The sequence below is a fragment of the Aspergillus piperis genome (genome assembly GCF_003184755.1).
Source record: "Aspergillus piperis CBS 112811 unplaced genomic scaffold BO85scaffold_2, whole genome shotgun sequence".
Taxonomy (NCBI): Eukaryota; Fungi; Ascomycota; class Eurotiomycetes; order Eurotiales; family Aspergillaceae; genus Aspergillus; species Aspergillus piperis.
The window spans coordinates 2,560,048-2,583,836 of NW_020291592.1; the positions used below are offsets into that span (position 1 = coordinate 2,560,048).

General features: G+C 51.6%; 6 protein-coding genes across 6 annotated transcripts; 3 read left to right on the plus strand and 3 right to left on the minus strand.

Moving 5' to 3' along the window:
• Nucleotides 1-8,005: 8,005 nt before the first annotated feature.
• Nucleotides 8,006-12,569, plus strand: BO85DRAFT_434955 (putative TBC domain protein; the record flags this gene model as incomplete). Its single annotated transcript, XM_025658493.1, has 11 exons — nt 8,006-9,197; nt 9,244-9,698; nt 9,746-10,330; nt 10,382-10,425; nt 10,786-10,803; nt 10,862-10,889; nt 10,947-10,967; nt 11,104-11,124; nt 11,264-11,287; nt 11,322-12,506; nt 12,552-12,569. The coding sequence occupies 11 exons, from the start codon at nt 8,006-8,008 to the stop codon at nt 12,567-12,569; spliced, it is 3,591 nt and encodes a 1,196-aa protein (XP_025520268.1).
• Nucleotides 12,519-14,081, minus strand: BO85DRAFT_445766 (SDR family NAD(P)-dependent oxidoreductase). Its single transcript, XM_025659348.1, has one exon. It carries the CDS (start codon nt 13,849-13,851, stop codon nt 12,718-12,720), a length of 1,134 nt encoding a protein of 377 aa, XP_025520269.1. The 5' UTR covers nt 13,852-14,081; the 3' UTR covers nt 12,519-12,717.
• Nucleotides 14,046-15,677, minus strand: BO85DRAFT_445769 (MDR family NADP-dependent oxidoreductase; the record flags this gene model as incomplete). Its single annotated transcript, XM_025659349.1, has 2 exons — nt 14,429-15,677; nt 14,046-14,362 (listed from the first exon to the last, which is right to left on the minus strand). Coding segments are annotated over exons 1-2 (1,001 nt in total), but the record flags the coding sequence as incomplete, so codon positions are not given.
• A 249-nt stretch (nt 15,678-15,926) lies between these two features.
• On the plus strand, nt 15,927-17,027 carry dprC. The gene is made up of 2 exons (XM_025659350.1): nt 15,927-16,653; nt 16,755-17,027. The coding sequence occupies exons 1-2, from the start codon at nt 16,000-16,002 to the stop codon at nt 16,899-16,901; spliced, it is 801 nt and encodes a 266-aa protein (XP_025520271.1). The 5' UTR covers nt 15,927-15,999; the 3' UTR covers nt 16,902-17,027.
• A 1,038-nt stretch (nt 17,028-18,065) lies between these two features.
• Nucleotides 18,066-21,153, plus strand: BO85DRAFT_132747 (uncharacterized protein). The gene is made up of 2 exons (XM_025654003.1): nt 18,066-18,249; nt 18,311-21,153. The coding sequence occupies exon 2, from the start codon at nt 18,434-18,436 to the stop codon at nt 21,056-21,058; it is 2,625 nt and encodes an 874-aa protein (XP_025520272.1). The 5' UTR covers nt 18,066-18,249; nt 18,311-18,433; the 3' UTR covers nt 21,059-21,153.
• Nucleotides 21,154-21,859: 706 nt separating this feature from the next.
• On the minus strand, nt 21,860-23,560 carry BO85DRAFT_413477 (ATP phosphoribosyltransferase). The gene is made up of 5 exons (XM_025657609.1): nt 23,355-23,560; nt 23,227-23,261; nt 22,609-23,106; nt 22,408-22,545; nt 21,860-22,346 (listed from the first exon to the last, which is right to left on the minus strand). Exons 1-5 carry the CDS (start codon nt 23,369-23,371, stop codon nt 22,111-22,113), a joined length of 924 nt encoding a protein of 307 aa, XP_025520273.1. The 5' UTR covers nt 23,372-23,560; the 3' UTR covers nt 21,860-22,110.
• Nucleotides 23,561-23,789: the final 229 nt, after the last annotated feature.

Genomic DNA, 23,789 nt, shown 5'->3' on the forward strand with positions numbered 1-23,789 from the left:
TCAGCCAGCCTGTAGCAGAAAAGAAAACTTGACCCCCCAGACTCCGCAAGGCGAGAGAGGCTGACGCGGTGGGGACGCAATCAATTGCGATTGATTGACCACCGTCGGGAATGCTGGTTCTTGGTACTACTACTTGCTAGAGCCTAGCGGCGACCTTTCTAGACCGCCGTCGTTCCAAGGATCTGGCTCAGCTTCCCCCATCCTTGTCCGTGCGAGCACCGTGGCTACGATAGTTGAACACAACCTCATTATGATTTCTATTCTTATCCGGCGGTGTCTTCAGGAACAAGGGATCGACGGAAATTTAGTCTGATTGGATAGATTTTCTTTCCTTTTCCAACCCAGTCTCGTCCGCAATCCGGATCCGAGTTCCAGCATTAGCGAACAATGTCGTTTTCACTTTCCGTTTGAAAATGAAGGCATGGTGAGTGGAGAGAGAGAGAGAGAGAGAGGAAGAGAAAGAGAAAGGAAAGAAAAAAGAAAAAGATGAGTGGGGCACACGGATCCGAATCTACGTACTCAAGTGGTCCTCTCTTGTGTAAGTGTATCTCCCTCTCAGACTCATCAGTCTTACGCCTTCACCCTTGCTACGATACATCTTCCCGGTCGCAATAATGCAATGGTAATGAGTTAATCCAATTTCAACCACTGACGGAGGAGCTGGTCACCCGACGGCCCGCCGGATGTCGCCTTCTTGCATCCGCCATCCCTTTGACGGACACGCCAGGCTCTGTTCTGCCGCCTGCAATGTAGTCTTTTAAGGTTTACACATCCTACGGCTGAAGAGTGAAGAGCTCCTTAGCTCGGTTAACTCGTGATGTGTCGGTTTTTTCCATTGAGGTCATGAAAAGGAAAAATCTTTCCGTGCACCAACCAGTTAAACTATGAACCGCCGAGCAGGAGTTGGCAAAGATCGGCGGTCGCTTACAGATCTTCCCTTCGAGAAGCGAGCATTACTGATCCGATGCCGCCAATGACCAGTGGGATTGTGGTAGCCTATATGGAGCAAGGGATCCTTTTATAATCCGCTTCTATTGACGGTTTTCTGTCAGAACGTGTGACCCGCGCTCCCAAGAATTGATTCTTGAGAGTTGCCTGTAGATAGCCGCCTTACCCTGACGATCTACGTTCCCAGAACTCGTTTCAGGAGGAGCTTCGCTCTGAAAGTTCGAGCGAACAATAGTCCAACGAAGCCGATAGTTTCGAATAGTTCGACGACGCAGGCAAGAAGCTAAATAGAGTTCGACTTCAAACAGAAGCAGTGGTTCTGTTGCCTTACCAGGCTTCCCATTAAGGAACGTCTCCTATCGAGCTACCGCTTGGAAGGTTCGATTATTGACCGTTGTTCTCGGGATATGCGCTGGCGAGTGGAGAATTGTTTCACTCCCAAACATGGCGCCCCATGTTCTTCGATCGCTTGCGGGTTTCGACTCGGCTTCTCTGGGTCATCTCTAAGGGGTTGGTTTTCGTTCATGCTAACGCATGATCCTGAGTAAAGAAGCAGTGGCTCTAGGTTCCTGGGCCCTGGCAAACGGACATGGCAGAATGAGCAATCAGCAAAGTAAGTAGGGGTATCCGTAGCAATTTCGGTATTGGTTGACTGGTTGCAGAAGGTCGGTAAGGACGGCTGCTCCCGTGATCCCCGGCTGTCGCGTTGCCGGAGCGCGTCTCAACGCGCTTCCCTTTCGGGGCATATCACAACACCTGGCCGTCATACCAAATGTAATGATCAGACCACCCATCCATGTGAGGCAGACAGTCGCTTGCATTAAGCGAACTGGTCCTGATTGATTCAAGTTCTTTCCTAATGGGAAAGAAGAGGAAGAGACCCATCAAGGGTGACCGTGCGCTGGACAGGTTGTCGCAGCCATGCACCTCTCCAACATCCACTTGTTTCAAGGGACAGCGCAGCCTGGCTCGTGATGATGCTGCAGGGCACTCTCATCCAGTCATCTCACTATACTATTCTCAGGTTTTAACGCTGAGACAGTACCTTCTACGCCAAATAGCCCTATCCTCCAAATCCCGCCGTCGGAGAATTGTGTCAATACGTCATGAGCAGGCTCCTGTCGAGACCAATGACGATGGTGGCTCAGGACAACTTGCTAGTTTTCTTGATACGACGCTGATAGGCATATTGACCGACTCGCATCCGACATGCAACGAGAAGCGCCGGCAAGAGCTAGCTGCATTCACGCAGTCGCAGTCCAGATCTGAACAAACCAGCACGGACACTGGACCAGCATGTGCTCAGGCAGAGGTACAATCCACTTTTCTGGATTGGCTCGATAGGTACTGACGGTACATCATAGCTTGTAGATTTCGTCATATCCTCTCTGTTCAGTCGTGACAAATTCTCCCGTCAAAGGCCCCTTCATCTATTGACCCGGGGCTTCAGACGTGAGAGCGTGCATCCTGCTCATAGGAAGCGAACGATCTCATGCAGTATTTCAGGCCTCGAGGTGCAGTTCCCTAATGACAGCGTTCAGCAACTGAAGCGGGCGCCATGGACAGAAGTGCTTGGCTTGTTGGGAGACAATGGGGAAGAGATCATGCTAAAACTTCTCCTGGATTGTGGCATATTTGTGGCTGTTGATCAGCAAAGAGGAATTTATTTCCAATTAAGTGGTAAGCCAGCTCCATAGGGAGTACAGTACACTACTAAGATGGCAATCTAGGACTCCCTCTATCAACACTTGAACCTGTAAACAAGGTGCCTCAAAGCCATTTGGCTCCAAAAAATGCACTTACCTCTGTGACAAGCAACCCTGTACCAGCGTCTGATCGCAAGGAGACGAAAATGAATACAAGCACTTCTGACTGCAAACCGACCACTCAGAAGCCAGCTCCTATTGTCTTCCATCGCCGACGTATTCTGTATGCTTCTCCAGTGCTTGATTCGAAAGGAAAGATACAGTTTGGGATGAAGAGTCGTGAGTCAGCCAAGATCAATAGTTTGGCCCCTTGGCTAACGTTGCAGATGTTCTGAACCGTTTCCCTTCTTCCACATCGCTCGCGCATACTACTCATGTGTTGAAATACATATTTCCCAAACAGTTTGGCTTGCACAATGTCTTTTCGAGCGTGTCAAATGGGCAAGACATATTCAAAGATTATGCTTATCGCGAAGATGAGATTGCAAAGTTAGAGAAGGCAAAGCGAGCCCATTCACACTCAGAAAGCATGATTCCCAGACGACTTCAAGGCAAAGCTATAGAGTTGGTCCAGCAGTTGCAGAACCGGAATAAGCACTGTTCCTATGCGCATTTGCTCAATTATTATTGTCCTGCAGAGGTATGCTCGCTGATTCACCGATAACATTGCAGGCTGATTCTAATAATATAGCGTGTTGGACCGTGGAAACTCGGCCCTGAACAGTTCGATGATAACAAATTGTCGACATCCGAGTCTTTGATCACCCAGTCACGACAGTCCTGCCAGCAGGCATCTTCTTCAATCCTGGATGGTAGTCCCTCGGTAGATCCAAGTATCAGCGACATGCCAAAATTACAAGCACCGAAGCTCACCTTGACCGACTATGCGACGCCTGCCTCATCTGTCTCCGCCTTCTGCAGAGCTGTCATGAAGAACCTGATTCCCCCTCAATTCTACGGAACTGGTCAGAACAGAATTCTGCATCAAGATAAAATCCTGAAGCATGTCGATCAATTCGTGCAAATGCGGCGTTTCGAAAACCTGAGTCTTCAGGATGTGTGCCAAGGGATCAAGGTTCATTGACAATCACAACCACCTCCTTGTCTTCTAATACTAACTGTATATTTTCAGGTTACTTGTATACCTTGGCTTGAGCCTCCTTCCAATACAAGACAAGCACTCAATCCCTTGCGACACAAGCTGTCGAGGTCCGACTTCGAGAAGCGAACAGAGCTACTTCATGAGTTTGTGTACTACCTGTTCGACTCAATCCTGATACCACTCATCCGTGCCAACTTCTATGTCACCGAGTCCCAGTCTGGTCGAAACCGTTTGTTCTACTTCCGGCATGACATTTGGTATCAGCTGACTGAAAGACCGATACTTGAGCTCAAAGCTGGCGTTTTCGAAGAGTTGGAACCAGCCACAGCCCAGCGTGTGGTAGAGAAGAGATTAGAGAAGAGCGGTATGGGATATGGCTCCTTACGACTCTTGCCTAAATCAACAGGCATTCGCCCTCTCTTAAATCTCAAGCGAAAACCTGTACTAGCGGGCCACGCAAAATCCGGTAAATTCTGGAGTGTCAATTCGGTTGTTGCCCCGATTCATAGCATGCTCCAGTACGAGAAGACACGAGCGCCGTCCAAACTAGGCTCATGTGTGCAGTCAGTTGGGGAGATTTATTCCCAATTGAAGAACTTCAAAAGACACCTACAGAATCAGGGCTCAGTGCCTCCATTGTACTTTGTCAAACTCGATATCCAGTCTTGCTTTGATACCATCCCTCAGCAAAGCCTGGTCCATCTTATTGAACGGTTGATCACTGAAGCCGCCTACCATTATACCAAGCACGTCGAAATGACGCCATCTGATGAGTTCAACATCCTGTGGCCATCGCACGAACGACCAAGCAAGGCTAGGCGGCGATTTGTCGGTAGAGCAGCCCCTGCTGCAAGGCCACAGCACCTGGCAGAGGCGGTGACCAACGGCGAGACCAGCCAGAGGCGAAACACCGTCTTTGTCGACACGCTCATGCAGAGAGAATTCAATGCGGAAGATTTACTCGACCTCCTCGATGACCACGTGCGAAACAATCTAATTAAGTTCGGGCGGAATTACTTTCGGCAATGCAATGGCATTCCCCAGGGCTCAGTGTTATCGAGCATGCTGTGTAACCTATTCTATGCAGACATGGAGCAGCAAGTACTGGGATTCCTGCAGTCAGACAGTGCTTTACTGGTTCGCTTAGTTGACGACTTCCTACTCGTCACCACCGAGTCCTCACTGGCTATGCGTTTCCTCCAGGTGATGATCCCCGGGCAGCCTGCCTATGGCGTCTCAGTCAATCCAGCCAAAAGCCTGGTCAACTTCGCCGCCGCTGTGGAGGGGATTCAGGTCCCGCGTCTCGTGGATACTCGGCTCTTCCCTTACTGTGGATGTCTGATCGATACCCGTTCTTTAGAGATCTACAAGGATCATGAGCGCATTCTGGAAGGGGGACAATCCGTCGCCACTAGTCTCTCGAACTCGCTCACGGTCGAACTGACGCGAGTACCGGGCCGGACTCTTCACCGCAAACTGCTGGGGTCCTTCAAGCTGCTCATGCATCCCATGTACTTGGACAGGCAACACAACACGATTGGGGTAATCCTGTCGAACCTGTATGCAAACTTCGTTATATCGGGAATGAAGATGTACCGATACTTGAAGACATCCGGGCAGATGCACCCAGCCCCCGAGGTGGTGATTCGAATCATTCGAGACATGATACACCTAGCCACCCGCATGGTCCAAGCCCGACGTGAGGCGAACGTACCAGCCGCAGCTGGTCGCGGGGTGCATCATTGCGAGGTTGAATACCTGGCTGCCGCGGCCTTCCGGTTCGTGCTGGGACGCAAGCAAGCCCGATACGCGCGGGTGTTGGGCTGGCTGGATGTCATTCTCCGAGAGAGCCAGCCCAATTCCCAGACCCAGGCCTGGCAGCTGGGGCAGGTGGTGCGAACCGGCAATGCGACATATGGCGGCTGGAAGTTCTAGAGAGTAGAGACTAGAGACTAGAGACAGCAGATGACCGAGAGTGGGGAGGCTAGACCCCCTTGCTGAATGTAGATAGGCTGGGAAAGAAGATGCCGAATGGGGGATCGTAGGGTCCGCATCGGAGATCAAGGTTGAGCCAGAGTCCAGACTAGCATAGAGTCGACCTGCAGAGTGCAAGCACAGCAACAACAAGAACGGGGGAGCGGGTGATGTAATCTGGATGCGGTGACCTTGGAAGGATGAGAACGGGCATGACGACAGGATTACTCTGTACTACGTATCGAACTGGAAACAGCACACACACACACACACTCCCCGATGCGGGTGGCGTCCGATCTCAAAGCCCACTCAGTTCGGAGTGGAACGGAGGAGGGGAAAGTGCACAGAAAATCCTGATGCAGGATTTGTAGCCAATGAATCTTACGATATAGGGTGCAAAAGGCAGGGTAGTTCCTGAGATTCGATCAAAAACCTGGTTCCGAACGATTTAGTGTCGTGGGGTGGAGGCAGAGGCCGAGGAGGTTTTTCTGGCTGCGATCGGGCACTTACCGCGACCGTAAGTAAGTAACTAAGTAAGTATGGACGGTGTACCCAGTACGGAGTAGTTTAGGTACCCTCACTAAATAACTACGCCCTAATCAGTTAGCACCCATTTCATCTAACTAATTAGCAGCTAGCAGTTATAGTGACTAAGGGGAGAACTCCAGTCCGGAGACTCGCGGCTCGTCGGCCGGGCAAGAAAAAACAAAGACGGGCAGGGCAGCACACATACCACGGATCTGGTGGCCATGGACAACGGAGAATTGGATCAGGGGGTGAGAGATCTGAAGGGAGGAGCCCTGAAGAGGAGAGGAGGAAGAGAACCTTGGAAAAGGGGGAGGCAAAATAGTTGGGCGGGTGTGGTTGCCCATCAACGGTAAATTGTCAACAAAAGGAATGAAGTTCCATACAAGTCTTCTTCCAAGGTCATGAGGATTTATCCAAGGTATAGACTAGACTACTAGTATCTAGTAATTGTGTGCAGCTCATATTTCTCTCCGTCTCTCCTCTTCCTTTTTTTTAATTTTTTCTCCTGGGCAGATAATAACCGGGTGGAAACCCAGTTAGTATCAGCCTTCATTTCGGCTGTGGCGGTGCGGGTAATGCTTTAGTAAACTTGCAAACCAACACTATACCACTCCGAGTTGACTTACCCACGACTACTTCGACTACTTCGACTAATTGGACTGAACTGGACTAACGGGACTAACTGGAACCGTTTCCTGGTGAGAAGAATATCCACCCTCATTTCACGGTCATTATCGTCCCTCCATTAATCCGTGCGCTGGTCGAGGCAGACATCCTTCTGGAAGAGACAGCCAATGATCGCCAGTCCATCGCTGTCTAGTGCCTCCAGTGGGATTGGCCAGACCTTGTCCAGAACTGCCGTTTGGTTGCTCGTTTGCAGCCAGCTTCTCTCTCTCTCTCTGTGCTGGTCTGATTGCATCCATCCTTAGTACCTACTACTACTAGTAGTACGTAGTATTACTGTATCCCCATCCTAATCTTATCCCCATCTCCATCCCATCCCATCCCATCCCATCCCCCTTCTCCTCCTCCTCTTCCTCTTCCTTCTCTTCTGCTTTCATTCATCCTCCACCACCTTCTTTTTCCCCAATTCATTCCTCCCAAATTCTCACTCACTCGCTCTTCTTTTTTCTCTCATCCTCATACTTTCGTTTCCTTTTCGTTTTCTTAATATCTCCCTACATTCCAGTCTTTCGCTTTAGTCTAGTCTAGTCTAGTCTATCGTTTCCCAACCTATCTTCTCCTCCGCGCTGCTTGTCTCATCTGCTTCTTGTCTCGGTTTTGGTCGGGGATCGTTTCATCTCTCCACGTCCCCTTCCCCCTTCGGCTCCGGCCCCCAAATGCACTGCTGGCTGCACGATTAACTCCTGAATCCCTTGAGTGCATAGTAAGAGGAGGACAAGAATAATACGAAACCAAATTCAGAAAGAAAAACAGCCTCGCCCCCGACCATCTTCTGATCCGCCACTTGTTCTGCCGCTTCCATTGCATGCAGCATCCTGCTTGGGGTTCTTCCGTCACACACCTATTAATTAATACCATCCGGAGATCATCCCACCTCTTCACCCCCGTCTTTCGTTCGATAACGGCTTATTTTCTTTGTCTTCATTTCACGACACCATCGGACGTGTTTACATCGTCTTCCTTCTCGTCCTTGGTATACGCAGCTGCTTAACAATCATCCCCTGAGGTTCTTCCCTTACTCTCATCTGGGAAGAGTCTCGAACTCTGCAGCTTTCCCGCCGACATGACAACCGTTTGTACGACCACCCCGAATTCCCCTCCTGACCTCTCCGGGTCCAAGTCCTCCAAGTCTTCCTCCTTTCGTTCCTCCTCGCAACACTCTGGCCCCGAAGCCATCTTCACTGATATCTCCAATTTCGAAGAAGTGGACCTCCAGGATGATGTGCATGTCTCCTACACCAAGGGTGCAACCCCGTACGTCCAAAATGCTGGAATTACACGAGCTTCCGCGGCCATCATGCAGAAATCGGCGGTTGCGACAACACGCGATCTGACCGCCACGAAAACAAAGACACCCTACCCTACCGGAAAGCAGGTCAATGGCACCTTGGCTCAGCCGGGCCGTGGTCCCAAGCACCGCCCCGGCAATCAGCGGGATCCGGCCTCTACCAAGCAATCCGCCCTCCAAGTCACGAAGCCTCATCGTTCGCGTTCCTCCTCCCCACTGCGACCGACATCGAGCTTGAGCTCGTCGCCGTCTACACACAGCTTGTCCCTGACCCCCGTCAATACCCACACCCTCAACCGGAAACCCTCGTGGCAGCGACCGCGCAAAACCGTGCAGGATTTGGAGGATGAATACCATGACTCCGATGAAGAATTACCCGAGGATGCGAGTCTGTGGAATGTTCCCATCTCCCCGCGGCCGGTGCAGGATCGAGCGCCATCCCGGGCCTCCAGCCCTAACGGTCGCAGTCCAGGCCCTCGACCCCTGCCGCTGTCGCATTCGGTATCCGATGTCACTGTGCCCCGGTCGCCTTCCGGTTCGCGATCTCCCACGACCCGCAACAATCGTTCCAGCTCTGCAGGACCTGAGCGCGGCCAGATCTCGCCCCGCAATCCGCGAGCATACTCATACAACAACATGATGTCGGATTTGTCGGAAGAAGCCAAGATCATCACGGAAGCTTTGGAGTTCCACGCCGATGAGCGCCAACGCCAGCGGGGAGAGCGTCTGCAAAGCGGGCTCTCCTCTCTTCGGTCAAGCGAGGAGTCCAAGCGCGGATCCAAGAGCACCATTGAGCTGCCCCCGTTGCAAAAGTCCAATATCATGATTGATCCGTTACCTCCCAGCAAGGAGAAGGAGAAGGTCCTGACGCGGACGCGGCCCAGCTGGCTGCCTCCGAAGGACCAGAAGGAGGAGAAGCGGCATTTAAAGGAATACAAGCGGATGATGGCGCAGGCCAAGGAAGCAGGTATGTGACTTGTCTCGTTGCCATCTTCGACGACTGACCATTCTAGATAAACGCCGTGCGGCGAAGGCTGCTTCCGCGAAATGCGAAAAAGACAACACTCGCGAGACTCTGCAGCAGATCTGGGACGAGTACGTGTACCCGAATTGGGATAATGTCATTAATGAAACCCGCACGCGGGAGTTATGGTGGCGCGGAGTGCCGCCTCGGATCCGGGGCTCGACCTGGCAGCGTGCCATCGGCAATGAGCTGGCTCTCTCCGAGGAAACATACAAAAAGGCCTTGCAGCGCGCCAAGGACGTGCGGGCGCGGCCCGAGGGCGATTCTGGGGAGACCAACAAGCGCATGAGGGATTGGTTCGAGGCGATTGACGCGGATGCGTCCAAGGCGTTCCCTGATCTGAACTTGTTTCAAGTCGGCGGTCCGCTGCGCGAGACATTGATCGATGTGTTGCAGGCGTACTCGATGTATCGCAGCGACGTGGGCTATGTCAGTGGCTTGCATGTGAGTTCTCTTTCGTGCCGTCCATGATTCATCACTAACGATTCTAGACCATCGCTGCCCTCCTTGTCCTGCAATTTCCATCGCCATCGTCCGCGTTCCTGGCCATGGCCAACGCGCTCAACCGGCCGCTCCCTGTTGCTTTTCTTACATTGGACCGCGGGGCGATCGGTCGTACATATTCACTGGCGTCTGCGACGCTGAAATACAAATTCCCGCGTTTGATGACGCATCTGCACGAGACGCTCCGACTCAGCGACGAAGAGATCTGGGAGCCGATGTTCCGGTCGCTGCTGACGAACGGGCTGGACTTGGAGCGTCTCAGCCGGGTCTGGGACTGCTGGGTGTTTGAAGGAGACCGGATCATGATCCGGGCGGCCGTTGCGATCCTCGGATGCTTGCAACCCCAGCTGTTTGGGTACACCAAGCCGGACGACCAGAGTCGCAAGGCGGTGCAGGACATTCTCAGCTGGGGACCGCGACAGGGGGGCACTCGGACGCAGGAGCGACACAGTGCCCCGGCCGCAACTGGGTTCGGAGGGGGGCAGATGGCATCTGGCATGGGTGACTACTGGATGTTGGGCTCGGCGGGTGACGAGGACGGATTTATGCATGAAGTGCGCGAGGCAGGCAAGGTGCGGTGATGCTGCTGCTGCTGCTGCTGCTGCCTCGCAGTCACCATTTAGATAATTATCTTCTTTTTCTTCGATGAACATATTACTATGGCAGGGTAATTCGCTGGTCGGTGATTTGATGGACTGGGATTCTGTCGTTGCATGGTGTATGATATGGAGTATTGATAGACACAGCTATTATATTTCAGCAGCTTACAGCTACAGCTTACAGCTTACCCAGAATGATGCATTGCATGCAGGCAGTAGACAAAGTAAACTAAATCACTGGTTCAGGTCAATTCCGTCCCGCTGTTCAACCAGCCCCATATTTGGTCTGGATTGTCGTGGCGCGGGGTTGTCTTGTCTACTAACTAGAAAATAGGAATGATTGATTGGCGATGGAAATCCCTCATCTACATCGGTTGGGACTGGCGGTGACGGTAGGATGCTTGTGACCCTTGCTTGATGCTGTGCAGGTGGCAGGAGCAGCTACAGTTAGTTTCTGTCTGATAACTTAGCTTTATGTATGTTGTACGACATACATGGTAGTAGTAGTCGTAGTAGTAGTCTGGCAGTCTACGTAAGTGGTGATGAGAAGTCATCATATCCTTCCTTATCTACTCTCCTACTTTAGTAGAGAGTAGTTTACAGCCATGAAGTAAGTAATACCTGATGGTGTGAGGTGAGTAAGGTGAGTGAGTGAGTGAGTGATCCTTCGCGCGGCGAGGGATTAAGTTGGACGTGCTGGGACCATACATTTACTTTTTGACTAACTACTTACTGTAACTAGCTAGTTAAGGGTTGTCTGTCAGGAGGTAGAACCACTAACTAGTTACTTACCTCCGCACTCTCTGACTGATCGACAATTGCCGCATACTTTCAGTCCTTGTAGTAGTAATAGTAGGAGAGGTATATACGTGATGGTTCCCTTCCCTGTGACTACTTCACTTCTAGTTTACCCTACTTCATCTCTACATAGTATATACACTACTCTATACTAAAGAAGGGAGAGAAAATGCCATCAACAATAGCAATCGCCAAAAACTACCTGTGTTTCAAACTCCCTTTCTCGGAGTACTCGTTCTCAATCCCTTCGGTGCCTTTTCCATGGCATGCACATACACAGACACATACCACTGCTACTATCTCAGAAGCAGACACAGATATAAGCAACATATCAGAAGAGAGTCCTCTCCTTCCTCACCACCAACAAAATACACCTCAATCCCTCAAAGACAAATACGGCACCTGCACCACCATCCTCCACTACGGCACATCCAGCTCTGTTCGTCTCTACACCAACACCACCACCACCACCACCAACAAGAAAAACAAAAAACTGCACGTCCTCAAAACCCTCCGCCCAACCCCCTCCTCCTCGACAAAACAAACCCTAAAATCCACCCTCGAGTCCCTCCTCTCGTCAACACTCTACCATCCACATCTCCTCCAGACCATTGATATTCTTCCCAACTCTCGTGGAGAAACATGTCTGGTAAGTGAGTATTGCGAATTAGGTGATTTGGGGACGTATATCTCCTCCTCCTCTACTTCCCATGGGGATAGTGTTATGGGTGTTAAAGAAGCAGATAGCATCTTCTATCAAATCATGAGCGCAGTGGAATTTCTTCACGAGATGGGGGTGGTTCATGGGTGTATTTGCGCGGAGAATGTTTTGGTTTCTTCTAAAGATGGGAATGGGAATGGGGTTTGTGTGAAACTGGGGGATTTAGGAGATGCGAGGGTGTTGGATTCTCAACTCTCTCACGACCATATTGGGGTGAAAGATGGTGATGGTGGGTACTACGCAGCATGGAAAGAAGATGTATATCCCCTTGTTAGGGGATTATCGATGGGGATAGGGAAGTTTGAGGAGTTGGAGTTGGAGGGAAGATGTGATAGGGGGAAGAGGAGGAGTAATCCTTATGCTGCGCCGGAGGTACTTCATCCTCCTTCTCCATCTCCTTACTCTTCGGCTTATTGTCGACGTGGGTATGGAAGTCCTTCCCTAGGGGTAGCAGGGGATGATGACCCCCGGGCTGTGGATGTCTGGGCTGTCGGGATTATCTACCTTGTCCTGAGACTGGGGAGGATTCTCTGGCGGAGTGCGAGTGAGGAGGAGGATGGGCGGTATGCGGAGTATCTTGCTGGGAGGAAGAGAAGGGAGGGGTATGGGGTTATTGAGGGGTTGGGAGGGGTAAGATTATCCCTTTTCTCTACATCATGTACTCGTAGATGATAGTCTGGGGTATATGGCTAATGTGTGTGTGACAGGCACAATGCAGAAACGTGGTATACGCGATGCTAAACCCCGATGCCAATCGACGGATCAAAGCATCTCAAGTGATGAGATCAGAATGGATGTATAACCTCGATGTACATTAACATACAATCACACATGAAGTACACTAAACCGTCCCAGCAGCCAACACATACCCCCCATCGACAACGACCGTCTGCCCATTCAAATACTGATTCGTACTAACAAACAGCACCGCACTGGCCATATCCTCATCCTTGCCCGGTCTCGCCGCCGGCACCTTACCCTCATACTTCTCCTTGGCCAACGCACTCTTCTGTTTCTCATCACTCTCGCCCGCCGTCATCTCACTCGGAAACACCCCGGGAGCAATATTATTCACTCTGATCCTCAACCCACTATCAGCCACCTCATGCGCCAACATCTTGGTCAAATGAATCGCCGCCGCCTTGCTAGCATTATACGCGAAATGATGCTGCGACACCTTCACAATACCCGAGATACTGGTAATATTCACCACAGTACTACTCCACCCCTTCTCCCTCTCGGACCCCTTCTGCAACAGCGGCAAGAAAGCCGTCGTGGTGAAATACAACTGCATGACATTCGTCCGGTAGGTATCTTCCCACTCGCTCATAGGGGTTGCGTCATCGAAGAGCGACTGCTTCAGTTCCGTGGCGTCGCTGGGTTCCGTGTTATCCGTGCTGCTGCTGATTCCTGCGTTGTTGATCAGGATGGAGAGGTGGGATTCGCGCGATTCAATCTCCTTCACGAGCTTGCTGATGGATTCTTTCGATGTGATGTCTGACACAATCGGGATGATCTCCCCGCTTATGTTCTTGTTGTAGAGGCTTGCTACCCGGTCGAGTTTCTCTTGTGTGCGGCCCGTGATGTACACTTTTGCCCCGTTGGTCGCGAGTGCTTGCGTCGCCATTAGGCCGATGCCTGAGCCGCCGCCGGTGATTAGGGCAACTGGCAGTATTTTGTTAGTATGCTGTTGGGGTAGAGATGCAGGAGGGTATATGGGGATACCTTTGCCCTTCACGCCGAAGAGATTCTCCAGCTTAAAGTTCTCGTTGCTTGCAGAGGCCATTTTGTGGAGGTCCGACTGAGGTCTGGTGGGTGTGTGAGAGAAGTGGTGTTGTTGAGTTGTGGAATAGTGGTATGATGGGGTAGAGGTGAGATGTCTGCTAGAGGTATATATAGCTGGGCGGATAGTATTATTGGTGTGGATTGGGTGGGTAGGACGTAGCAGTGGACGAAGGAATTGACGCTGTAACATGGTGAAGTGATGTCTAGTCTAGGGTTGAATCCGGTTTATATGTGCCACTGTGCATGGAGATAGTGATAGTGAAGGTGATGATGATGCTGGTGGAGATCATCAGTATGACGTGAGTTGAGTATGAAGTAATGGTGGTCCAGCCATGGTTGCAGCCGCAGTGGTCATAATGAGTTAACAGCTAGCAGTTAGCACCATTCCGAGAAAATTAATTGGCTTTTGATTAGAATAAACTGTTACTGCGATTGTAAATGCTAAGTACAAGGTGGTAGGACTACAACTTGGCTTTGATTCCCTCCTCCGCCGGCACCACCTCCACCATCATCTTGCCCGTGTTCACTCCATTATACAAATCCACCAGACTCTTCGGCGCCGACTCCAATCCCCCCTTGACAATATGCTCCTTGCGCTTGATCTTGCCCTGCGTCAACCACTTGGCCAGATCCTGCAACGCATCCGGGTACTGCTTGGCGTAGTCGAACACGATGTAGCCCTGCATTTTGACTCGTTGCGACTTGTCACCGTTAGAACCTCCCAACCCAAGAACATCATCAAAAAACAAGGGGCGGGGGGGACTTACGATAACCTGCATAATATTCGCCGGCCCCTTCGGCTTCGCGACATTATACTGGCTAATCGCACCACAAATAACGAACCTAGCAAACTGCGCCGCCCGGCCCAAACACGCATCCAGGATCTCCCCACCCACATTATCAAAGTAAACATCGATATACTCCGGCGTAGCCTCCTTCAACTGCTTCTTCCAATCCTCATCCTTGTAATTGATCGCCACATCAAACCCCAACTCCCTCACCAAAAACTCACACTTATCCTTACTTCCCGCAATCCCAACCACCCTCTTCGCTCCCTGAATCTTCGCAATCTGGCCCGCCACCATCCCCGTCGCACCAGCCGCTCCAGACACAACCACCGTATCGCCAGCCTTTGGCTTCCCCACATCCATCATCCCGAAATACGCCGTCAGACCCGTCATCCCCAGCACGGACATCGCATCCGTGGGCTTGCACCCCTCCGGCACGGAGATCTTCTGCGCCTCTTTGGCGCCTAGAACAGCGTATTCCTGCCATCCAGAGTAGGCAATCACCCAATCGCCGACTCGGTATTGGGATGTCAGACTGCTACCGACGGAGAGCACCTGCGCGATGCTTTGGCCGCGCATGATGCTACCGATTTTCACGGGCGCAATGTACGACCGTTTGGCTGTGAGCCATTGGCGCATGGCGGGCTCGAGGGCGAGGTAGTGGATGCGTACGAGGACTTTGTCATCCGGGACATTGTTCCTGTCGATGGTGGTGGTGGTCTTCAGGTTGAAGGTGCCGGTTGTTACGGATGGGTCGATGGCGGCTGTGGGGGCCTTGACGTAGATGAGTTGGCGGTTTGTGATGGTCATTTTGGTTGCTGATTCAATGAATATTGATTAACTGTATACAGTGAATAAAGGCAGTAGAATGAATAGTAAGTGAAGGGGGATCGGGCTGAATGTCCATCTTTTTTGTCGTTGACCCTGAGCCGGTCCTGAACCTCGGCTCGTTCGCTTTCCACACTAGGCCTTCGCTCTGTTTGTAGTAACTCCTCCGCGCGTGTCCCTCCCCGCGGCTGAGGCTTCTCTCCTTGATGGGCTTTTCGGCTCGGAGTTATTGTGTTGGCTTTTTGATTAGTCGGTCTGTCTACTGTTTGTGGCCATTTCTTCTGCCGGGGATGACTCTTTCGGGCTGTCACTGTTAGTTTTTTGTTTCTGCAGTTTTGCACTTTTTGGCTTCATGACATCATTGTCATCTTATGCAGTCTTATCGATAAGGTATCACGTGATAGTTTATTGGTAGGGATTGCATTGAGGTTGAATAGAATCATCAGCATTGGTTATCCAGTCATTGCATTCACTGTGGCTGGTCTCGTTTGCTCATGTTATTCACTGCAAACTGCACACCCAACTATGGCCGGGCAGTGATGCTGCGTCTGAACCATGGTATGTCCTACCTGACGTCACCCGCTGATCGATGATGTCGAAGGCTTCAACCCTCTCCCTCGCCTCCTTATATAAGATGAAGACAGACAGTGGGGAATGAATACTACCTAACATCATCATCATCAACATATCAACATATCAAACCTACTAATTGAAATATCACCATGAGCAGTACTCAGCCTCCCTACTATTCTTCCACCTTCGGTGAACCCAACCAGAACCCCAGCGCAACTACTGCAACTGGGACCCAAGTTGGCAGCGGCATCACCAGCACCGGTCAAGCAAATACCGGCCCTGCGCGCACCACTGCCGGACCGCATCAATCTGATCTCGCCAACAAGGCCGATCCCCGCGTTGATAGCGATCTGAACAACCGCGCTCAGTACGCCCCTGGCGCGACAACCACCGGCAACGTACATCCCCAGGCCACCCAGAACGTATCGAACCCTCAAAGCTCCACCGCGGGCCCTCACAAGTCCTCCCTTCTCAATAAGCTCGACCCCCGCGTCAACAGCAAGACGGGCGAGATGTCTTCCAAGTCGACCAACGCAACCGGCTCTGGAGCCATGCGTGAACCTACCGACACCACCGGCGGAGCCGCTTACCAGCAACCGAACCAAGCGGCTACCGCTGCCGGAGGCGCTGCCTCAAGCGCAGCTGGCTACAACACGGCCCCGGTCTCGGGATCGCAAACCACCAGTGGAGTGGGATATCAACCGACGCAATCATCCGGTAGCACATATGGCACCCAATCCAAGTCGGCAGCTGCCGGGGAATCTGTTGGCAGCGGTGTGAAGTCGGCAGCTGCAGGAATCCATGTAAGTCCCAACCAGCAGTCGAGTCTAGCCAGGCACATTCATCCGTAGTGGCCGCGGGCTATCCGACACTAACGAGCGGCTGATGCTGACCTGAAACACAGGGAGCGGGGGAGTCATTGCGAGGCGGGCTCACAGCTGCGGTCGACAAGGCCTTTGGGCACGAAGAAGGGGCCGCCAAAAACTCGGCCATTGCTCGAGAAGGGGAGCGAGAGATTCAATCGGGAAATTTTAGCAGAACCCAGCGGTGATTCTGAACACCATGGTCTTTTTGGCAATGGGATGAACCCCGCCTTTATTTTGTTAATGAGATACGAATACGCCATATGCTAGTGCTTTTGTTAGTGTAAATTATGAATATGATGTGTACCATGACGCGGAGTTTCCTTTGTTGCGTAAAGGTCGGTTGGACCTAAAAGATGGCTCTAAATTAGCACGTAGCAACCCGGGTTGGATGAGTGGACGGATGCCAGTTAGCGTCGGGATAGCCACATTCCGGCGTGCTGGCATGCGGAGTCTGAAAATAGTTGTACTAATCTTTGTTGTGGTTGAGATCAGTCCAAACTACTTTCTGACTGTACTTAGTCGAACCGTGATAAGTAGTGAATGAACAATTGTCTGTTGTGGTGTGGCAATGAATCCCGCTGACTGTCAGCTGATTGGCGCCTGAGGTGCTCCATCTTGATCTTCTTTTTGATTTTCCCCTCAAATCATCTTCTCTCTCATTTGTTCTGTTGCTTCGGCTGCCCGCCAACCGAACCAAGCTACTTACTATGACGATATGCAGCGACTTTTACTCTGTTTGGTGATGTGATGTGCTGGTTATGCTATTGCCCTGGGGCATGATCTCATTGCAATATTATCGCCAATGGTCGGATTGTGTGCAGTATCTACATGCGAGAATGCCATCTACGGAACTCGAGAATGAACCCATGGACCGTGTGGCTCTTCACGGATGCTCTCCGATGCCTCTCCACCCAATCTCTTGCTGAATCTCTCCCTTTCCTGAACTAACTCATCTGCTGAAGCCCAAGCTGACCTCAGCTCCGTTCCGACACAGCAAATCCTCCTGGTGATCAGCCACTGACTTAACCTCCAGCCAAGCATCCCACTAACGCTCAGCTATGCTGAACTATCCGGCACTATCCATGGTCGGATCCCAAGAATAACCCCCGTCGCGCGAGTACAGCCTTTCCTAATTTCACCTACACTATTGCTTGGAAGCTGGAAATAATCGTCGCGACTGACAGGAAGCTTCTTCCGGAACGCCCGGAGGCTGTGCGGTGGAACCTCTCTTTCTCTGACTTTTTTCGGCCCTCTTGCTTAGTTTTTCCAATTTTCTCCTCCCCTGCTCGTCATGATTTATTATTTCTTTTGCTTTTCTCCCTTCCTTCGACGGTACCTGTCCATTTCTTCTTCTTATTATCTTGTCTTCCGTCCCACGCACTCTCGCGTCCCCATTATTGCCATGACTCCATGCGCTTGATTTGCTGATCGCCTCCAGCACGCTCCAGTCTCGCCCCTATGGAGCCACCCTAACGCGAATACGAATGCTCCATCGCAGACATTCAAACCGTTAGTTTAGTGCGCTACTCCATAGTAATCCATCCATCTATCCACTCTGACATGTGATGGATCCTAATTGAACTGCCCTCTCTAGTCTGTCTCAGCCTTTCTCTTCCCATCTATTCTTATCTTCCCTCATCACTCGATTTTTAAACTCTCCCCCTGCATGGGTCATACATAATCTCACCTCTTTCTCCCCTCTCCGCCCACCTTAACCATGGCGATTCCTGCACATCCGGCGGGGACCAATGGTCAGGTCCCCGTCATTGCACACTCCTCGCCAGCTGCGGAGCCCTCGCCCACCTTCACCGTCAATTCGAGTTCGGACAGCGAGGATCCGAATCTCCCGGACGCCGTCCGCGAAGATGAAGCCAATGAAGTCGTCGGAGTTAGCATGAGTCGCGCCCAGAGCCGTATGAAGGCGCGCCTCACGCCTGCGGAAGAGAAAACCCGTATGATGGAACGGCAAAGTAGCTACTTCGACACAATCCCGGATACGCCGGAACCCGAGGGTCTTTTTGCATCTGAAATCACCGACGAACCAGAAGCTTTGCCTGAAGAACCGGCTGCTAAGCCGGGTGATGCTCAAGCCTCTTCAGCGGACTTGGCGGCGCCACAGCGTGACAGCGCCCGGGGATCTAAGGATGGTCAGCGAACCAGCTTCACCCGTTCGATCTTGAAATCCGGATTGCCCCTTCGACCCAGGGCATGGTCCGGCGACTCCTTGACCAATATACGCCTGAAGAAGTTCCTGCCAGATCTATTGACTAAACGGTCATCGCTTTCCTTCCGACCCGGATCGTCATCGCAAGTCCGGGCTCGCAGTCAGACCCTGAAGCCCATGTCAAAGCTGGCATTGGAACAGGAAAAAGACGAATCAGCGCTGCAATCCCGGCGCAAATCGTTCTCCGATCCAGAATCTAGAGATAGTCCCGAGGAGCAAGTATCTGAACTCGATCCTCTCGGGGGCGCCACGACCGCTAGACACTCATATGCGCGAAGGCCCAGCACAACAGGCCGCCCACCTTCTCTCCTACGGCGATCATCTTCAGACCAGTCTTTATACCTGAGAGCTTCGTCAACCGCCTCGTCGCTAGAACAGCGTCCCCGTTACGAGCATATCCATTCGCAAGTCAACAGCCGGTTCAAGGCGATCAAGGACAGCCTTCAGGATTCCAGCAGCCGGCTACTTAGTATGCCCACGCTGCACCTGCAAGACTTTCGAAGTGATTGGGGCTATAAGCCATTTTTGTCCGATGTCACTAATCGCAGGGGCCACACCTACGCCACGCCAGAGCAGCCGCCCTCTGCTCGGGAGATGCCGGGTGATGACTCGATTCCACCTCGGGCCCGTTCTCCGCGGACCAGTATTAGTGCACAGTACCCCAATTTGACCGAGGCGATGGCCGAAATGACCGGTGATGTCGTTATTCTGGGAGGCTATCGAGGCTCAGTCTTGCGGTCCGCCAAACCGCCGCAACGCCAACTGTGGGTTCCGATGAAAGTCGGCCTGAATCTTCGCAAGGTGGATCTGGAGGTGGGCTTAAACCCGGAAGATGAGGAACGCATGGAAGAAACCATCATTCCGTCCGGCGTGTTGTCCCATGTTGGCCCGGTCGACATCTGCCGTCGGCTGATGAAACGCCTTCAAAAGTGCCCGAACGCCGTCAATGGTGACCTCCGAGTCCACGATTATGGTTACGACTGGCGGTTGAGTCCGCATCTACTTGCTAAACGACTAGTCAAGTTTCTAGAGGGCTTGCCCTGTAACTCCCCAGACGTCCCCCGCGAAAAGCGCGGAGCCTATGTCATCGCCCACAGCTTGGGCGGCCTCATCACACGGCATGCTGTCAATCAGCGACCGGATCTCTTCGCAGGAGTCCTCTATGCGGGCGTCCCGCAGCACTGTGTCAACATTTTGGGCCCTCTCCGTAATGGAGATGATGTGCTGCTTAGTTCCCGCGTCCTTACAGCTCAGGTGAACTTCACCTTCCGTACCAGCTTCGCCCTCCTTCCAGAGGACGGACACTGCTTTATCAACAAGCGGACGAAGGAAGAGTACCGTGTGGACTTTTTCTCGGCTCAGGCGTGGGATGACTACCGGCTCTCTCCTTGTATCAATCCGGCTCTTCCACTTCCAAACAGCAGAGGCTTCAAAGACAACCTCCCTCTTCTCGGAAAGCGCATCTCCACCGTCCTAGGCAGCAAGGATAGTCTATCCTCGACGGATGATGCCAATGGCGAGCAGGCATCACACAATCACACCCAGAACCCTAATGAAACAGCAAATCCCTCCAATGAGTCCACCGGAAAATATGCACCGGTCTCTGCCCCGAATTTGGAGAGCGCGGTAGGACCAACCTCCAATTTCAAGGGCTCAGCCAATACCAAGGCTACCACAACCACGACCATACCCCGTGCAACAGCCGTGACCTATCTAGAGCGCACTCTCGCAGAGGTCCTTCGTTTCAAGCAAGAGCTTGCATTCAACTCCTCGCATCAGTCTCAAAACAAATACCCACCCTTCGCCGTGCTATACGGCAAGTCCGTGCCCACCGTCTACGGAGCCCGCGTCGAATCACGCGAACGCATCCCATACCAAGACGCCTACGACGATCTGGCGTTCGCCGCCGGCGACGGGGTCTGTCTTGCCTCCGCGGCCATGCTGCCGCCAGGATACCGGATCATCAAGGGTGGTCTGGTGAAGAGCGATCGTGGCCACGTCGGACTTCTAGGCGACCTAGAAGGTGTAGGTCAGTGTCTTCTGGCGCTAGTCAGAGGCCGACAAGAGGGTGTTGGACTGGGAGGTGAATCTTCCCAGCAACAGTCATCTTCGTCATGATTCATCATCCTCAAACCTCTCACTTCCTCTCCCCTCCCAACAAGACAAACACCATGCATGCATGCATCCATACATACATACATATGGTCATTGTTATTCCCGCCTATGCATACTAGAAACGATACCCCTATCATTATAAATATTGTTCGCACTGCATTTATCCTGTTTATGACGACTATGAAATGAATAATGAAACAATATTCATATGATATATACAAACAGTGTATTGATATGTCGATTGAGCATCCTACTCATCATCATGTTCATACAATATCCATGACTAGATTTAGTCTGTATATTATATCATCTACAATTCAAAGAGTTGTTCTGTTCACGGCTATCTTCTATCACTTTAGAAACAATAATCCTTTCGAATTACCTTCTTCGAGTATGACGGTGCTACTACTTGTTAATATATATCGCCGGTCCACAGATAGTAGTACTACGATCATACGATAAGTAAGTGTTAACAGTTTCTAAATGCCATCAGCAATTTGAGTGATATCCAGCGCATAAAGACGGTGAATTACTTCATGGAGATACTACTAGGAGTAATTTATACATTGAAACTTAGCACATCGATCGCTAACTTCCAGTTCCAAGAGAGGTATGCAGGTATGCCAGCAAGTCAATAGTATGATCATCCTTGATAAGTAATTGAGGATTAGTAGTATGGATCCTCGGAATCCTGCAGGATGAATGTGCGGGGTCTGAGTTTATCTGATAGGTTATAGCTTTCTTTTTTACTAGATAACTACGTACCCCATTTCTGGATTCACATACCCTCTTAGAATATCACATCGATAGATATATCCCCACACTGATCATACATCACTCCCCTGGGAAAAAAGATATCAAATCTAATCAATGAACCGTACCTCATGAACTCAATTATACCCGTCTGTCTAACCATCTAGAATGCCGATAATATTTTGATCATAAGAAAAAAAGAAAAAAAAAAATATAATGCGAAAGAAGAGAAGAAGCGCGCCCTATACATGACAAGAAGAGAAAAAGAAAAGTTTGCAAAACAACGAAAATTGACTTCGAGCTTAACCCGTTCTCGAGTTGGCGATGTTCAGGACCAGAATATCCGTTGCGCCAACCTTGGTCAGGTCGTCCATGACCGTCGCGATCTTCTTCTTCTCGACCATCGAGCTAACGGCAACCCAGCCGTCTTCTTCCAGGGCAGTCACTGTGGGTGCGCGCTTGCCGGGGGTGATCTTGGAGGCGGTGGCCAGTTCTCCGCGGGGGATGTTGTACTGGCACAGGACGTATTTTTGGGCGGCTGCAGAGAGATGAGTCAATGGGGCTGATCGGGTGATATGAAGAAGATGGTAGGAACTTACTGATGACACCGCGAATACGGGAAGCGATCAGGTCAACCAGAGGGTTCTGGGTCTTCTTGGACTTGACCAGGACGGAGATGGTCTCGATGACGGTGTCGATGGCCTTGAGACCAGCGGCCTTCATGGTCTCACCGGACTCTGTGGGCTTGGTTAGTTGCCAAAAGGTATAATAATGCTGGGAATGAGGATCATTGATCATACCAACAAGGTCGACGATGCCGTCAGCAACACCCAGAGCGCAAGCAGCCTCAACACTGCCGCCGACGTACTTGATCTTAGTGCTGAGCTCGCTCTTGTCAGCGTCGCTCTTGCCCTCGAGCTTGGCAAAGAACGCCTCAGTGAGGGCAGTGAAGCTGGTGACGATGTTGCGACCAATCAGCTGCTTAGCCTCAGTGATGTCGCCCTTCTCCGGGACCTGCACCTGGAGCTTGCAGCCGCCGAAGCCAAGGTCCATGACCTCCTCCACATTGGAGACTTCGCCGCGGGGCAGCAGCGCATCGTGTTCGGCGATCTGGTCGCGACCGGTGATACCGAGATCAACACGGCCTTCACCGACGAAGGTGGGGATATCTGCGGCGGGAAGGAAGATGAGGGCGATGGGAAGGTTCTTGACCAGAGCGATGTCCAGGCGGGTTTCGCGACGGAACTGGATGTCGCAGCCGGCCAGGAGGTCCAGCGTAGCTTGTTGGAGACGGCCCTCTGTTCATGGCAAGACAGGCGTTAGTCCGGTGCTTGGTTTAGGGGCCATTGGTGGGCTGGACAGTTTGGGGGGGGGGGGTGCTTTGCGGTCAGGGAGAGTGAGTCATGGCGGGAACTTGCTTTTAGGGACAGCGAAGAGCAGTCTTCCTTCGAGGCTGTAGGGGATATGTTAGTAATTATATATGTATAGAGTGAATAGCATGCTGCGATCGTGGGGTTCAATGCTTGCTACGGGGCAATTGACTCACTGGTTGACGAGATCCATACTGACGATCAACGGCGCGGGGTAAACCGGCAAGGAATTGGAGATGACAGGAAAGAAAAGAAAGGGAGCAATTGAAGAATCAGAGATAGATCCAAAATCCAAGAGACTGTCGAATATCCTAGAAAGGGTATTGCGAACAGAAAAACAAGAGTTAAGCAGAGGTAAGAGGTAGGGAGAGGAGGAGGGGAGGATAAGCAGCGTAGCGGAAGAGGAAGAAGATGCCGCAGAAAAGAGTCTGAAATCCCGTCATCGGAGGGGCCCGCATCTCACGGATACCTCAGGCCAGCAAAGATTCAGGGTTACTTGCTGCCTGACATTTATGCCTCAGATATCAGGCTACAGGAAAGTCGATTACCTCATCACCGGCCTGACATTCCAGCCTTAGTTGACTGCCTGACGGCTCAGGCCACATTAGCCC

Bases quoted from the DNA above. Each gene is read 5' to 3' on its own strand.
- BO85DRAFT_445766 (XM_025659348.1), bottom strand. From the start codon at position 13,851: ATGTTACAGCGTCAATTCCTTCGTCCACTGCTACGTCCTACCCACCCA.
- dprC (XM_025659350.1), top strand. From the start codon at position 16,000: ATGAGCAGTACTCAGCCTCCCTACTATTCTTCCACCTTCGGTGAACCC. The intron at 16,654-16,754 runs GTAAGTCCCAAC...CCTGAAACACAG, and splicing joins CGGCAGCTGCAGGAATCCAT to GGAGCGGGGGAGTCATTGCG.
- BO85DRAFT_132747 (XM_025654003.1), top strand. From the start codon at position 18,434: ATGGCGATTCCTGCACATCCGGCGGGGACCAATGGTCAGGTCCCCGTC.
- BO85DRAFT_413477 (XM_025657609.1), bottom strand. The intron at 23,107-23,226 runs GCAAGTTCCCGC...TGCCATGAACAG, and splicing joins GCTCTTCGCTGTCCCTAAAA to AGGGCCGTCTCCAACAAGCT. The intron at 22,347-22,407 runs GTAAGTTCCTAC...ATCTCTCTGCAG, and splicing joins CCGTATTCGCGGTGTCATCA to CCGCCCAAAAATACGTCCTG.